The sequence below is a fragment of the Zalophus californianus genome, chromosome 5 (genome assembly GCF_009762305.2).
Source record: "Zalophus californianus isolate mZalCal1 chromosome 5, mZalCal1.pri.v2, whole genome shotgun sequence".
NCBI lineage: Eukaryota > Metazoa > Chordata > Mammalia > Carnivora > Otariidae > Zalophus > Zalophus californianus.
This window is the reverse complement of record NC_045599.1, coordinates 32,900,577-32,917,180: the sequence shown is the minus strand read 5'-3', so window position 1 is coordinate 32,917,180 and position 16,604 is coordinate 32,900,577. Positions and strand designations below refer to the sequence as shown.

General features: G+C 45.7%; 1 protein-coding gene and 1 non-coding gene across 5 annotated transcripts in view; both read left to right on the top strand.

The window, feature by feature from the left end:
• The first annotated feature begins 986 nt into the window (after positions 1-986).
• LOC113929996 lies at positions 987-1,093 on the top strand. The gene has a single exon (XR_003522382.1). It is a non-coding gene; the product is annotated as a U6 spliceosomal RNA (small nuclear RNA).
• A 2,075-nt stretch (positions 1,094-3,168) lies between these two features.
• NRG2 (neuregulin 2) overlaps positions 3,169-16,604 on the top strand; it is a 182,162-nt gene continuing 168,726 nt past the window's right edge. For all 4 annotated transcript variants that reach the window (XR_003522181.2, XM_027606305.2, XM_027606304.2 and 1 more), the window contains exon 1: positions 3,169-4,503. Coding sequence is in view for 3 of the 4 variants with exons in the window: in XM_027606305.2 (XP_027462106.1) it covers positions 3,813-4,503 (691 nt within the window). In the remaining variant the exon portion in view is untranslated. The remainder of the gene's footprint in view (positions 4,504-16,604) is intronic.

Genomic DNA, 16,604 nt, shown 5'->3' with positions numbered 1-16,604 from the left:
TTAAATGAGAAATGTGAAAAAAAAAAGAATCTGTATTTTTATTCCTCACAGTGGCATCTACTATTGAAAAGTTAGATTGTCTTTATTAATATACAGAAAGTCCAAGAGTACATCAACTATACACCACCTAGAGATTCTTAGCTCTGAGATTAGGAACCACTGGTGTAAGTAAGTTATCAATGATATTCAACATTAATTTTGGCCCTACTCTGTATCAGGCATTGTTCTAAGCACTTTACACTTGTTATCTCACATAATCCTTCAAATCCTTCTGGTCTCAGCTTAAATGTTATCTCCTTAGAGAAGCTCTCTATGATCCAACTATACCTGCCCTTTCCCCTTTCCATTATTCCCTAGCATTTAATCCTGTTTATTTCCTTCAGGAGATGAATCGTTCTATATAATTAGTTACCTATTTGTCTGCTTGTTTACTGTTGTCTTCCCAACAGTACGTGTCTTACGAGCAAGGACAGAATCAGTTTGGCTCCCTGCAGTATATCCAGTGGCCAGTACCGTGTCTTAGTGCTTGGTGCAGAGGAGGCATTCATTGGATATTTATTAAGTATATCATGAGCAAAAACCAACTTTATGAGGTAGACCCTATTATTATCTGTCATACAAATGAGGAAACCAAGGCCTAGAGAGAAAAACAGGCTCATTCCAAAGGTAGTAAATTACAAAATTGGTTTGAAACCCAGCTCTGTGGGCGCCTGGGTGGCTCAGTCGTGAAGTGTCTCTCTTCGGCTCAGGTCATGATCCCAGGGTCCTGGGATCGAGCCCCACATCGGGCTCCCTGCTCCTCGGGAAGCCTGCTTCTCCCTCTCCCACTCCCCCTGCTTGTGTTCCCTCTCTCGCTGTGTCTCTCCCTAAATAAATAAATAAATAAAATCTTTAAAAAAAAAAAAAAGGAAGAAAGAAACCCAGCTCTGCCTGACCCCAGAGCACAAGCTCTTTACCACTACTCTGTTGTCAGAAATGGAAGACTGGCACTCGCTTCAGCCGCACATATACTAAAACTGGAACGATACAGAGAAGATTAGCATGGCCCCTGCACAAGGATGACATGCAAATTTGTGAAGCGTTCCATATTTTTGCCCCACATCGGGCTCCCTGCTCGGCGGGAAGCCTGCTTCTCCCCCCACCTCTGCTTGTGTTCCCTCTCCCGCTCTCTCTCTGTCAAATAAATAAATAAAATCTTAAAAAAAAAAAAAGAAATGGAAGACTGAGTACAGTCCTGGCCATGTGTGATCTTGAGTAAGTCCCTTTTCCTCCCTAGGACTGTTTGCTCCATGGGAAAATGTGAGGGTGAAGTTAGCAATATTCCTCATAGTGGTGTTCTGTGATGTAGGAGATCGTGATCTATGAAAACATAAAGGGGGACATTGAAGGGGCCAACAAGGTTGGCCTGATGCCTTTAAGAGAGATGACTTTTGATTCTTTTCTTCCTTCCCTCCTTTCCTCATGGAAGATTTGCTGCTCTTTATTCTATGCCAGGCACTGTGTCAGACATCCCTTTGGATAGGGCTCCAAAGACTAATAGGACATAGTCCCTGCCATTAAGGTGCCTGGTCCGATGGGTCTAATGCAGACCCACTAACAGCTGCATTTAGTATAGGTCAGTGCCGTAATAGGAATATGTACGAGGCACATGGTTACACGGAAGAGGAAGGGATTGATTCCATCATGTTATATGTGTGGTGCTTGGGATGGAGGTGGATGTAAGGAAGGGAGGGATGAGGTATAATGCTGAGCTGGGCCTTGGGGAAAGAAGAGCCTTCCAGATGGACAAGAATGAGGTGAGGCTTCTGGACACAAGAGACATTGTAGGCAGAAGCACAGCAAGAGACGACCATTGCGCTGGATTCCTAGGGTAGGGGGCTGGCTCCCACAGTATGGAGCTGGTTAGGTAGAGGGAGCCCAGGAAGAGTCAGGCTGAAGAGTTTGGACTTGACTCCTGAGAGCTGTGGCATGGCCAACTGATATTTATGTTTTCTTTCTTTTTTTTTTTTTTAAGATTTTATTTATTTGACAGAGAGAGAGACACAGCGAGAGAGGGAACACAAGCAGGGGGAGTGGGAGAGGGAGAAGCAGACTTCCTGCTGAGCAGCCCCCCTGATGCGGGGCTGGATCCCAGGACCCTGCGATCATGACCTGAGCCCAAGGCAGACGCTTAACGACTGAGCCACCCAGGCGCCCCTTACGTTTTATTTTTCGAAGGATGACTCTGACAGGGGTAGGACTGGAGGAGGCTGATGAGGCAAACAGTGGGGAAACTAGTTAGGAGGCTTTGCAGTAGTCCAGGTGAGAGATGATGAGCACTCAGACCTAAGGCAGGGTTCCTTCACAGCAGGGTTGGAGAGGAGCTGGATACATTGGAGATTTTTTAAAAGGTAGAGCAGAAGGACCTGGTGATTGACTCGATGAGGGAGAATAAGAAGAGACTAAGGGACTTACTGGAATGGATCAGGAGGCCAAGTATGAAATGCTGCCATTAACAATTATAGGGAATTTGGAGTGGGTGGGAGAAATAATGTTATTGGCCTTGGATATGTTAAGTTTGAGGTGGCTCTTAGACAGCCAGCAGGAAAGGTCTAGCTGTGTCCTTCCTTTCCAGAATAGCAGTCCAAGCCTGAGCCAGACATCCCTGGGCCCATTTCCTGCGAGGCCCAGGCAGGGATAAAATTCTCCAAGACCTGAGTGGAATTCCTGAGTTCCACATCCTTCAAGGATATAAGCTGGGAATTGAAAACTCCGTAGATCCTTATTGATAGGAGGCGAACGGATCGTGGATTTGCTTTTTAAACTCAGACGTTGGCTCCAGTGGATCAAACTCTCCTGTCCCTTGCAAGGACCAGACTTTTAAAAAAGACACCATTTCCTATGGAGCAGCCTCTGGCCCTGACAGGCTCTGGATCTCAAGAAGCCCCCACTTCCCTTAGGGAACAGCTTTTTTAAAGGAAGATGAGGTCGCACAGCGTGTAGCCTGGTCCAGCCTGGCCGCTGCAGAAAGCCCAGAGTCTTGGGGACTGGACCCTCTCCCAGCCACCAACCTTAGTTAGGTGTCCTCAATGCCGAGACAAGACTGTACGTAGCCCTAACTCTTTCCAAAATGACGGGACCGGAACCCTTCCCCACCTCAGTTCGAATCCCTAGAGCTCACTAGGCGGTGGCTGGGCCGAACACGTGGGCTCCATTAGGGGCCGGCCTCTAGGGTCCTCCGGGGGAAGGGGACAACCTAGGAGGAGGAAGGCTGGTCCGCCACACCGAGCGTGGTAATCTCCCTGGCGGCTCCAGTCCACCGCCGAAGGCAGGGGCACGCCCTGTGACCCACTCCCACGTTCATAGGACCGTGCCAGGATCCCTTTTCTCTACTCCGCCCTCTCCTCCCGCACCGTCCCACTGTCCTGCCCATAAATCGGACGAGCAAAGGTAGCAAGATTTCCTCCCGCGCCCCTGCGGGCCGCGAAATCGGGCGCTAAAGCAGTGCAGTCCCGAGCTTCCCCTGCAGAAGCCGCGCTCCTCGCTCGGTCCTGGGGTTGAGGGGGCGCGAGAGAGCAAGTGGGCGGGCGTCCTATTCTCCGCATCCTCCTCCAGGTCCTGGCGCGCAGGGTGGGAGCGCCGCGCCGCTCCGCGCTGCGCATCGCGGCCCGCTTGCCGCCTGCCCCCTGCCCTCGCTGGGCCGCCTCCCCCGGCTGCCGGTGGAGGGCTCCGAGGCGCTAACGTTACGCTGTTTCCGGTTTTCTAGCGGGCTCTGTTTCCCCTCCCAAGGCGGCGGCGGCGGAGCGGCGGAGCCCCCCAAATGGCCTGGCCAGATGCGGCAGGTTTGCTGCTCAGCGCTGCCGCCGCCGCCACTGGAGAAGGCTCGGTGCAGCAGCTACAGCGACAGCAGCAGCAGCGGCGGCAGCAGCGAGAGGAGCAGCAGCGGCAGCAGCGGCAGCAGGAGCAGCAGCGGCAGCAGCGGCGGCAGCATCTCCCGTCCCGCTGCGCCCCCAGAGCCGCGGCCGCCGCAACAGCCGCAGCCCCGCAGCCCCGCAGCCCGGAGAGCCGCCGCCCGCTCTCGAGCCGCAGCCGCCGGCGGCATGAGGCGCGACCCGGCCCCCGGCTTCTCCATGCTGCTCTTCGGTGTGTCGCTCGCCTGCTACTCGCCTAGCCTCAAGTCGGTGCAGGACCAGGCGTACAAGGCACCGGTGGTGGTGGAGGGCAAGGTACAGGGGCTGGCCCCAGCCGGCGGCTCCAGCTCCAACAGCACCCGCGAGCCGCCCGCCTCGGGTCGGGTGGCGCTGGTGAAGGTGCTGGACAAGTGGCCGCTCCGGAGCGGGGGGCTGCAGCGCGAGCAGGTGATCAGCGTGGGCTCCTGTGCACCGCTCGAAAGGAACCAGCGCTACATCTTTTTCCTGGAGCCCACGGAGCAGCCCTTAGTCTTTAAGACGGCCTTTGCCCCCATCGACACCAACGGCAAAAACCTCAAGAAAGAGGTGGGCAAGATCCTGTGCACTGACTGCGGTGAGTCGCCCCCTCCCTCTGCTAGAGAAAGGGGGGAGGGGCGAGGTGGTGGAGAATGGGGGTGGGGCGGGGAGGTGCTGCAGGTGCCCAGGCCTGGCAGCGCCCGGCTGCGGGGGAGGAGGGGAAGGGGCTGGGGGGGTGGGGCCGCCCCTGGGCCGGGCACCTGGCACGGGTGGGTGAGGGGGTTGGGGTTGGGGAGAAGGAGGATCAGGCTCAAAGTGTGCCAGGGGTGGGGGGCGGGGGAAGGCGCTGGCCTGTGCCAGCAGCGATCTGCGGCTGATGTATGGCATGTGGAGCTGGAAAGCTGCCATCATAGCCCAGGAGCGGCAGGAAAAACGGAGAAGTCCGGGTGGTGCTGGCCCGAGGCTCGGTGAGTCAGGAGGGACACTCGGAGGCCTTGCGCGCTCTGCTCCGAGGGGCCTGCCTCACGCAGGCTGGCCGGGGTCTGCAGGAGCAGCTGGGCAGACTCCCAGGTGGTGAGGGCCTCCGCTGACAAGTTCTCCTAGGGAATGATGGCCCCCCGCCCCCTCCTTCCTCTCCTGGGCTCCGGGTTCTGCTCATCCACACCGCTGGCGCAGGCAGAGTTGGACTTTTCTGCTACTGTTTTCCGTCCTCCATGTGGCGCGGGGTGTTTTCTCCATCGTGATTGCCTGTCTTTGCTAAGCGGTTAGCCCAGCCTTCTCTTACCCTCCAGGAACCGGGGAGCAGACACCCCTTTTGGCCGTCTCTGAGAGATTTGACTAGGTCTGTTGGTTGTGATGACAATGAAATAGAGTAACTTACTTCTGCTGAATGCCGTTTAAGTTCAGGCTCTGACATCTTACTGGCAGGATGTGTTTGACTGCATCTCTCCTCTTCATGATGTTGGGCGCTGCACAGGAATGCAGGTGATCAGAAACAGAGCACTGAAGTCTGTAGATCTCTGTAGCAGGGAGTGGAGGTCTCCCACGTCCGGAGTAAAAGAAATAGCAGTTTGAGAGCTTTTGTTACTCCTCCCTGAACCCAGAACTTACTTCTCAGGGAGATATTTCAAACCCAGTTGTCCCCATACTGGAGTATTTGGTGCTGGCTGGTCTTGTGCTTATTCCTGTTGGGGTTTCTTTCCTTTTGTCCCGGCTAAGGCTGAATGTGGTGCTTGCTGTGTGACTCTGGGCTGGGTAATGACTGAATTATGATAGATGTCCTGGACGTCACTGAAGTTGGCATGTTTACCAGTTTACCAATCGGTTCTAGATAGGCTTTGGGAAGCAAAGAATGTGGAACAGTTCAGAGGAAGTTTTGCTGCCCTCACCTTTTTAGATCAATACCTTTGACTTTTGGAAACTTTCCTCCTCTTTCCCCCTCCCCCACCCCTGTCTTTCAAGAGACAATTTTTAATTTAGTAGTGGTAGTGTATCCAGGCATTATGTTAAACTGTGGCCACTTTAATCAGAAGAATCTTGAGGTATCTTAATGAGGAGGGAAAAACTTTGGTGGTAAGGGTGATTTATCTCTCTGACATTGTTCTGAGGAGTATTGTTGACTGCTCTTTAATGTTGGTTTTATGTTCTTCACTGTTTTATGATGACAAGTCGAGACCAGTTAAGAATTTCTAATTTTTTATTCTGTTAAGTATTTTATCTGAGATCGCGTAGGGAGCTGTGGAACTGTATTGTGCTGTGGGAAATAGATAGTAAAAACATTTATTGAACCTTGTCCAAGGACAGCTTCTGTTTTGGTTTTCGGTGAGCTGCTCCTGAATATGCACAGTGCACATCACCACATAATCCCCTAGTCTGGTCCACTGAGACCCAATGGTCTTCGTCAAATAATCTCCTGTCTTCCTCCTCCTCCTTTCCCCCTTCCCTCCTTCGCAATTATACCTTGTTTTGGTGAGAGTTTAAGAGTTGAATAGTTGAATGTGGAGATCATGAGAGATGTGGAGGTCAGAACTCTTGTCTACTTTCAGGTTACGATCACCTCATTTTATTGAAGTAACATGTGTGGGACTAGTTCTCAGAGAGTACCACAATCCCTGCTAAAGAGAAGGCCCTCACACACTGCAAATTGTCAAGAAGCAGGAACAAGTATGGAAGTAAACACTTCAGAATGCAATTTGGCTTTCCGCTGATAGCATCTAGATCTCTGTCAGTTTGGGAGGGGGAGACTTTATATAAGCGGATTAGAAATTAAAGGACATATTTGTGAGAGGAAACTTGTGGAACTGGTGGTTATATGCCGGAAGAGCATAAACTGCATTTTCTTATTTTCTACTATGGGATTAAGGAAAACATACACTGGTGATGGTATATTAAATAAGGAAACAAAATCATCCTAACTAACCACAACACCTTCCTTGTGCTCAGCAGGAAATAACTAACAAATTAATTTTCTGTTTTCTATCTCTAAAGAAAGCCTTCTGGGCCACCAGGTCATTGGGAACATTTTCTCCTTGGAGCAGATTTACCCATTGCAAAATAGGGAAACTGGCACTCAGAAACTGTCATCATGCCCGTTACATTGAGCAACTGTGGTTGAATTGTTACTTTGTTTAGCCAGTTTCAGCTCCCAATGGTGTCTGGATTCAGAGAGTCCTGGTTCTTAGGGAGATCATCTAGAAAGGTGTGTTAGCGGGTTAGGATTTTGGGACAATGTATCATATGGAGGGATGTTGAGATTAAAAGCTAGCACATGCCTCAGTAGCATCAATGAGGGGTCCTACTGGACCCTTTCTAGAAGGCCCTCATGAATGGCTAATTTCACTGCAACTGTAAAATATTGATTTGAAGCCTGTGAAGTCTGGCTGAATATCTGAGGGGTATTTTTATAGATCACATGTGTATCATTCATCCAAAATTACTACCTCTGGTGGTAAAGAGTTGAGTAAAATCTTTGCATTTCTAAGAAGCTTGCGTACAGGGAGGTGTTTTCTGTGCCTTCTGTGGAAAGGAGAGGAAAAAGAGAAAGGAGTCTTAGGGATTAGCAACCCTGTACAATGCTATAAAAGCATCCTGTTCTGCAAATAGTCCTGCATTTTTAATGATGGTTGCATATATTTTGGTATAATCACACCCTATCTTGTTGCTTTCCTATATATATGGTTTTAAGCTGTTTCCTTGTAACAGAGACACAGCAAATAGTGTAAAAAAAAATCATTCTTCCTTTGGGACTTTCTGATTTGCAGTTTTCTTCCAATGTATACTGTTCTTTGTTGTTAAAGATGGAAAAGGTGTATCCCTGGAGTGGGGGGGGGGGCTTTACATCCTTTAGGATAGTTTTTTAATTAATTTGACAACCAGATTCACATATTAGAGGAAGGTGGTTCACAAAATTCAGCATAGCAAAAGCGACTGCATATTTTTAAAATGCTGTTTATTTAAAGACTCTTTTCTTCCCCAGCCAGCTGGAAACCCAGCTGTGCTGCAGCTTGAAGATGGGAAAGTGAAACTAGTCTAGAAACTGACCATTCCTAGTGATGAGGACAAGGCTTGGTTATAGAGTTAAGGGGCATAATTACCATTATAACGTCATGAGTTCTTTTGGTGGCTGCTTTCCTCAGCAGATTGCAGTTCTTGGGGGCGGGAACCATGTCTTATCTTTGAGGTCTTTTTCCTACCTCTCCAGGCCCCCCGATGTTGGTACTGTGCCTGGTGTATACAGGGACTCTCCTAAGTGTCTTTTAAACGGATGAAGCCAAGTGAAGTTAAAAAAGCAAACCTCCAGATTAATACTAAAACAATCTTAACTCTCTGATCTGTGACACCAAGTCTTGTTCTGAAAAGCTCAGTTTGATGATAGCCTTTACCTGTCGCTATGGGAACCTTTTTTCCAAAGGAGTCGTTATCAACTAGAGTACTTAACCACAATGTGCTTAATCATTGTGCTGATTAGTGTTAATGGGATTTGAGCAGCGGAGAATAAAGGTCTTGCTGGAGAGGACCCTCTTTTTTTTTTTTTTTTTTTGGAGAGTAGATTACCACTCCCTCACCCTCAAAACAAAAATAAACAAAAATAGAACAATTATCCGTTTGAATTAAACAAATATTTTGGGAGCTAGAGAGGGTGGTATATTAACTAACTAGGTGACTAACTTCTTGGTCCCAATCCTTTTCCATTTTTTATCATCTAGGACATTTTCATTTTATTTCCTAATAGCAAATGCATCGTTAGGTTTTTTTCTTTATAAAATTGTATTTACTTTTTTGAATGTGTAATATATGCCTCAATCCAGAAAGTGCATATGAATATATGGTCAAAAGTCTCCCTCTTACCCCTGTCATCAGCTACCTATCCCTAAGGCAATTGAAAAATAACATACTCTTGGGCGCCTGGGTGGCTCAGTTGGTTAAGCGACTGCCTTCGGCTCAGGTCATGATCCTGGAGTCCTGGGATCGAGTCCCGCATCGGGCTCCCTGCTGAGCGGGGAGTCTGCTTCTCCCTCTGAACCTCTTCCCTCTCATGCTCTCTATCTCATTCTCTCTCTCTCAAATACATAAATAAAATCTTAAAAAAGAAAAGAAAAAAGAAAAATAGCATATTCTTGAAATGTGTATTTCTCTAAGAGCAAAAGGTTTGTCAAAGTAGTCTTATGTTTTTCTCTTAACAGATGGACAATGTTAATTTTGCCATTAAGTCAATTTTATAGTAAATTCTTCCCAAGTAATATATATATATATATATATATATATATATATATATATATATATTTGACCTAACCCAAGTTCTTAATCACTACCCTACCTCACAAATATAACCCTAGGGTCAGGAATGAAAATACCAAGTTGTTTTTCAGATACTTTGCCATTAAGAAGTTTTCTGTGACAGCGAATTTTGTGAGGAGTCTTCACTGGGATGCTCAAAGGAGAGAGGCAAGGATTGGTCCCTGAGCTTTAGGGCAGCAGATCTGCCGGTACCACAATCCCTACTGTTTCACCCTCTCGATAGCCTCACAACAGAATCCATGTGGAAAATCACGTGATTCCATATGTGCAAAGAGAAAACCCCACAGTGCGTGATTGCTTTGATTTTCATTTAGAAGTCGAGCCAAAGACTCCAGTTGCTGATGAAGAGTTTGATTTTGACCGTATTCCTATACAGCTGGTACAATTCTAGGGGGAATTATCCACTTGAATACTACTTTGAAGTACGTTTAAGGTAACCGATTTGAACACAGTGTTAAAATTTCAGAGTGTCAGGGAATTGCCACTTGAACACTGAGGAAAAAAAGCAAACATGGAAATCCAACAGTGGAAAGTTTTAACCCTCTAAATCCTGGTGGCTTAGTGGCATCTGGCAATTTTGCACATTGATTTGGAAGAGGAATGACAGTATCAGTGAAGTTTCCCCTGTGTTGTCTTCAACAACCGGTTCTGGGGTCTTTATTTTGAAGGTCTGAAGTGGTGGTAGTATAAATTGAACCAAAAGTAAAAGAAATTTCCCTCCAGATTTTGAGTTTGGATGGATGCGTATGAAATGTGGATGTTTGTCTTTCTTGTTTCTAGTAATTAACCCTCCTTTCCCACTCACTTATTGGAATTAGCATATAGAAATAAAGTCAGTTTATGAATTTCAAGAGATCGTATAGGGAATTTTAGAAAGCTTTAGAAAACTGGGCAAGGTAGGTGAATTGGCTGGTGAAGTGCTGAATTATGACAAGTTTGTGAAATTAGACTCCTTTATTTTATTTTTTAAAGATTTTATTTATTTATTTATTTATTTATTTATTTATTTATTTATTTATTTATTTGACAAAAGTGGGGGAGAAGAGAGAGAGAGAAAAAAAACAAGCAGGGGGAGGGGCAGAGGGAGAGGGAGAAGCACAAGCAGGTTCCCTGCTGAGCAGGGAGCCGGATGTGGGGCTTGATGTGGGGCTCAATCCCAGGACCCTGGGATCATGACCTGAGCCGAAGGCAGACCCTTAACCGACTGAGCCACCCAGGCACGCCCCTAGACACCTTTAAAAACAACAGTGCACACAGGTGAATCTTGCTGAACTAGAGCTCCACGGAAGGCTATAGGAACCATAGCAAACCTGGAGGTTGATTAAAAGGCGTTAGGATGACCTGCAAGAGGACATCCTGTACTCAAGCAAAGAGCTGGGAAGCTTTTGCCAATCTGGGGTCAAAAGACAGAGATTTACATTGACGGAGAGCATTTGCTGTTAATCAGCTGTGATATTTTTTGATAATTATGAAATTAGGTTAAGTTAAGGAGCCTTCTTTCTCTGGCTAGTTGCGTCCGGCCAAGTGAGGCATATGAACTCCATTCTACAGCAACATTCCCTTCCCACTCTGTGCTTGGAGTGAGATCCAAGTAGCCTCTCCAGGGACCTTCTCTGGGACAGAGCCAGTTAGCTCCTCCCTGTGCCTCTGCTCAGGACCTGATTGTGCCGCTTGCCTCCTGGGCTTGGCTGGAGGTGGTTAATCCTCCATTTACCCTTGCAGATGTTTCCAGTGTGGCAGAGTATCCTAGAGGTTTCCGTCTTTTACTAGCAACACGGACCCCCAAGATGTGATGTTCAGGTTGCTTTTTATTCTGTCTTCAGAAACAGAATCTTTAATGCTTCTGTCTTGCTCTCATAGATTTCCTGCCTTGTGCTGATGACATTGGCTTCCCCCTTCTTTCCCTCCCTGATCTGTTTATTCAGACTGAGGATCTGTCTTTGTCCTTTAGGCTAGGATGCTTTACTTCATCTTGATCTTGATACTGGTCCAACTAACAGAAGCCAAACTGAACTAACATGCCTCAGAACTGAGTGAAAGGAAAGTCACCACATGGCTAAATACCTGGTCCAGCCCCTGGGAGAGTCAGGACATCATTAATTCGATTATGACAATGATGCCTTTTGGTATCCTGAAGTTGTATTCGTAAAAGAGCTTTGCTTCAATTCCATCTTTCAAATGTTTGCTCCAACAAATATTTAATATAGGTGGTCTGTTTAAAGAACTAAGTATTTCAGGGTAGTTGTATCAGACACAGTCCCTCTCATCAAGCAATTTACAATCTACAAGTACAAAGGTAGAGTGGCACTTCAATTCAGAATGCGATAAGTGCCGTAAGATATACCAGTATAGTGCTTTGGGGAGCAGGGGAAGCATCTTAGAGGAAAAGAAGATCATATTTAGAGAAAGCTTCTTGGAGAAGTAGTTTGAGATGGGATTCTAACATTCAGAGATAGTTGAGGTAGAGGTGGTTTAGGGATAGAGAGAGATGAAAAGATTGATTAAATTGCTTGCATGCGGAGAAAGCAGTATTCTCTTCAGCAGAGGAGTATACTTAAAGTATACAAAGTAACCAGAATGAAAGGGAGAACTGGATAAGGAGTCTGGAGAGGTAGTGAGGGTGAGATTCTTTCAACTGTCTTAAATGCCAGGCTGATTACTTTATTTGTAATTATGTAAGTAGTGTTTGAAGGCTTATGTTAAAAGCAATTCAGTAATGTTTTGTAGTTATTGGTGGATGGGTCTTACACTTATTTCGTTAAATTTATCCCTAAGTATTTCACATTTTCTGGATGCTACTGTAAAGGGTATTTTTTTTTATTTTTTATTGTTATGTTAATCACCATATATTACATCATTTGTTTTGGTGTACTGTTCCATGATTCATTGTTTGTTCATAACACCCAGTGCTCCATGCAGAATGTGCCCTCCTCAATACCCATCACCAGGCTAACCCATCCCCCCACCCTCCTCCCCTCCAGAAACCTCAGTTTGTTTTTTGTAAAGGGTATTTTTGTTTAATTTTGTTTTCCAGTTATTAATTGCTAGCATATAGAAAGATAACTTATAAAATATTGACTTTGTATCCTGTGACCTTAAGAAATTCATTTGTTAGTTCCAGTAACTGTTTTTGGTAGGTTTCTTAGGATTTTTTTCTATGGCTAAGTTGTCAGTGAAAAAAAGACAGTTTTACTTTTTCCTTTCTAATCTGTTTGCCTTTATTTCTTTTTCTTTCCTTATTGCACTGGCTAGGACTGCCAAGGACAGTGTTTAATAGAGTAGTGAGGACAAACATCCTTGTTCTAGTCATGGTGGAAAGCATTCAGACTTTCACTATTAAGTACGACGTTAGCTGAAGGTTTTTCATAGATGTCCTTCCTTAAAAAAAAAAAAAAAGTCTACTAAGTGTGTGTAATGACTAAGAATTTGGGCTCTACAGCCAAATGGACCTGGATTTGGAAACCATCTTCTGCATTTTCTACCTGGGTGATGTGTAAATTACTTTCTGTGTCTTAGTTTCCTATAAAATGGGGATAATGATAGAGCACTTAACAGGATAGCTGTTCATATTAAATGAGATAATACATGTAGAATGATTAACACAGCACCCAATAATAAATGTTTAAAATAGTTAATTATTAACAAACTCTTACTAGACCAATGTGAGCAGGAAGACTAGTAAGTGAAAATTTTAGGTTCTAGAAGTGGACTGCAGGCAGGCAAGGGGAAAATTTTCACCAACCACTCTTATTTTCAACTCAGATATTCCTATTTATCTCAACTTGAGAGTCCCTGGGCTGGACTGGTGGAGGTGGTGATGAGAAAGGAGTGGGTTATGTGCGTGGTTTCAGTGTAGGGAAGTTCATGTGAGTTCAGGGTCTGAACGCTGGTCCTGTGGAAGTCCTAAGTAGGCTATCAGTCTTCCTGTATCCATGGGTCTCTGTTGGTCAATATTCTGAGAAGCCCAGAGATAGATACTGCTTTTCTCTGTTTCACAAAGGGGATGACTAAGATCCATTCTCCAGATGTTCTTAGGAGGAGCTGCTCAAAGTCCTGGAAAATGGCTGAAAGTGTCCATCCCTTCCTTCCTTCCTTCCTTCCTTCCTTCCTTCCTTCCTTCCTTCCTTCCTTCCTTCCTTCCTTCCTTCCTTTCTTTCTTTCTTTCTTCCTTCCTTCCTTTCTTTCCTTTCTTCCTTCTTTCTTTCTCTCTCTCTTCCTTCCTTCCTTCCTCTTTCTCTCTTTCTTTTTTTTTTTCCCCCAAAGAAAGCAGGTCCCTGATTCATCCTGCTTTGATCTGGGGGTTTCCAGCACTGGAGAGAGGTTCACACTGCATCATTCATATTCTCTCTTTCCTTGTTTCTATACTGGGTTCGTGTGGATCTCATGGCTGACCAGGGTCAGAGGGGTAGAGGTGTGGGCATATAAGAGGTGGCATTTTTGGAGTTTGTGGGGCTGAATTTTAATTTTACTTAATTGATTGATGTGTGGAACCTGATGAAAAGTATGAATCTTTGCTTCTTAAATGTTTATAGGACAGAAACTCCTTGCTTTGGCTTCTTCCTCTAAATATTTGTTGGGTCGGGCGCCTGGGTGGCTCAGTTGGTTAAGCGACTGCCTTCGGCTCAGGTCATGATCCTGGAGTCCCGGGATCGAGTCCCACATCGGGCTCCCTGCTGAGCAGGGAGTCTGCTTCTCCCTCTGACCCTCTTCCCTCTCGTGCTCTCTATCTCTCATTCTCTCTCTCTCAAATAAATAAATAAAATCTTAAAAAAAAATAAATAAATATTTGTTGGGTCTTATTCTGGGCTGGCCACACAACCCCAAGCTCAAGTTCTCCCCATTCTTTTCTTATTCTTAGAGTCTTAGTATTTATGGCCTGTATCATGTATATGACACTTATCATTTAATGCCATGCATTGTTAATTACCTTTTGATGGGTCAGTATCTTATCTGTTTCACCTGATTGTAAGATCTCTGGGGGCAGTAACTTAACGTATGATAAAGTAAATATTTGATTAATGGCCATTACCAAGAAAAAAGGGAGTAAATGGGTCTTTTTGCTTTCTCTACTGCCCACTTTTGCCCTAGATAAATTTCAAGGTTCCTCAGATGACAGCCCAGACTAAGGGACTAGAGCAATCATAGTAACCTCAGACGTTTTGATAAAGGGCAGAATTTGGTTTCTCTGTTATGTTTCTGTTCAGTTTTTTCCCCTTGATAGTTCATAGCATTTTGCGGGTAATTCTTCTCTTTTCTCGAGCTTTAGAATAATGACTAGGTGGTTTCCCTCACACGTTAATATTTTGGCTTGCGTTTCCTTCTGTCTTTTGGTTAGTTGGCATTCTGCAAAAAATCCTCCAGTTTCACTTTGCCATAGGAGCTTTTGGGATGTTCCCCATTCGGGTTTCTCACTGGAGTGTCCAGTTGGACTCGGTTACTTTAACCTGCTCATGCTGCAGGCTGAATACCTTGAAAGGTAAGATGTATGACCACGTGTGATCTGTAGTAAGCAGAGACCACAAATTAGGTGTTGTTGTACCTCTTTGCCTAGTAGGCAGCTTGGGGGATTCTGGAGGCCAGGACTGGTTCTTACATCATCATTGTTTCCTCAGAGGGTGGGGAGGGGGATCCTAGTGTTTCTTCATGTCTCTCATTGGCATGTTCATCCTTTCCCATATCCTTGTAATGAGGCATTTTCGTCTGTCTGCTTGGCTAATGTATTGGGTGAGGGTTGGGGGTGGCTCTCAAGGGGACTTTCTCTTCTAGCTCAGAGTGCCTAAGGACCACTCATCGCCACTTTGCACAAGGCTGTGGCACGCAGCTTCCTCGATTCAGTCCCTTCCACTGGTGCCTGTGGCCATAAGTATAATCTCAGTACAGTGCCTCACTACAGTTCCTTAGACCAGTGATGAACTTTACAAACACTGCCCAATTGAGGACTCTCTTTTGGAGGAACTTTGTATGGTTTCAAAGAGGAGAGTTTATTTACCAGTCAGGATGGAACAGGTAGGTTAAGGAGATCTGTCATGCCTGACTTCCTGTCTCTGAATGAGAAAAAGAACAGCAGGACTATATCCAGTGCAACTTTCCCAGTATTGTCATTGGTTGATTGGATTTCAGGGAACGAAATAATAAAAAGAAGAATTTTTTTAAAAGGAAGAAATGAATCTTGGACCACAACATGATCCAACTGTCCCAGAGTGAAGCTAAGGCCTACAAGTGAAGAGTTTCTTTCAAAGGACACTGGGGCTTCCAAAGGCAGCTTGTCAGACTGCTTACTCTTAGTTGGTTTCTTTTTCATAGTCTATTCATTTGGATTTACTTCTGAACCTCTGGGGTTCCAACTCTCCTACCTTACCCCTCTGTGCTCCCTACTTAGGTCTACTGTCATACTTGCTTTTGTCTTCATCGTAATAGCCGGTCCTCAGCCCCTAATCCCAAGAACCAGAGAAGTTTCCAGAAATTTCTAGTGCAAACTTTCCAACACTTCCTTGGACTTTAGGTCTGATGGACCTAGTGGAAAGATAATGAACAAAGCCTGGGAAAGGGACCTATGAGGCTAGAACCACATATGACAGATCTGGTTGAGTTCCTCTCAGGCCCAGTTCTTTTGGATAAAACATGGTTGGTTGGTTTGTTTTTTTTCCTCAAGCAAGCCTCTCCCATACTTCCAGGTGTCATTTGCGAAAGGGAATGCTTTCTCCAAAAAGGTTAGTAACATTCACAGGGCCCCCTAGTGACATGCATGTTAAATTGTCTTGACCAAGTACTGGTAGTAATCCTTTGGGATGGCCCCTCCCAGGGCTTGGCCCAAGTGATTCAGTCCATTACTGAGAAGATCCTAGGATGTGGAGCCAGGTAGAATCATACTCTGGGCCAAGCAAAACATTACCACCTCTGAGAGAAACTTCTTGCTACTGGGAAGGAATCTAACATGTAAGTTGAAGAGAGGTACATGGATGGCCCCCAGATTCGGAGGGAACTTCCTGTCTTTGTTTCTCATTATGCAAATTATTTGAGTAGATTTCTGCTGTGCGGGGTGTGCGCTCATCTAACTGAGAGGGCAAATGGGAGCTGGAGCCGAGAAGACAAGTTCCCTTGGGAATATTGTTTTCACCTCTCCCAGTTTCCGCCTCAGCTTCTACTTTGCCCACACTGGATGTGGGCTCCTTGCTTCTTCTGTGTGGGGTCACAGCCTAGGCCCTCTGGTGAATGAACCTTAGGCCTAGAGCTTGTTGTACAGAGTAAGGATTAAAGGCGTTGGTTTTAGATTTGTCTGTGAAGGGATGACATCAAGTAGTTAAAAGATCCCAGGGGTTTGATGGTCTTAACTGGGCCAAGCTCACAAACCATATTTTTTTAAAGTAAGGACCCAAGTTTACTTTTCTCATCTCTGAAGTT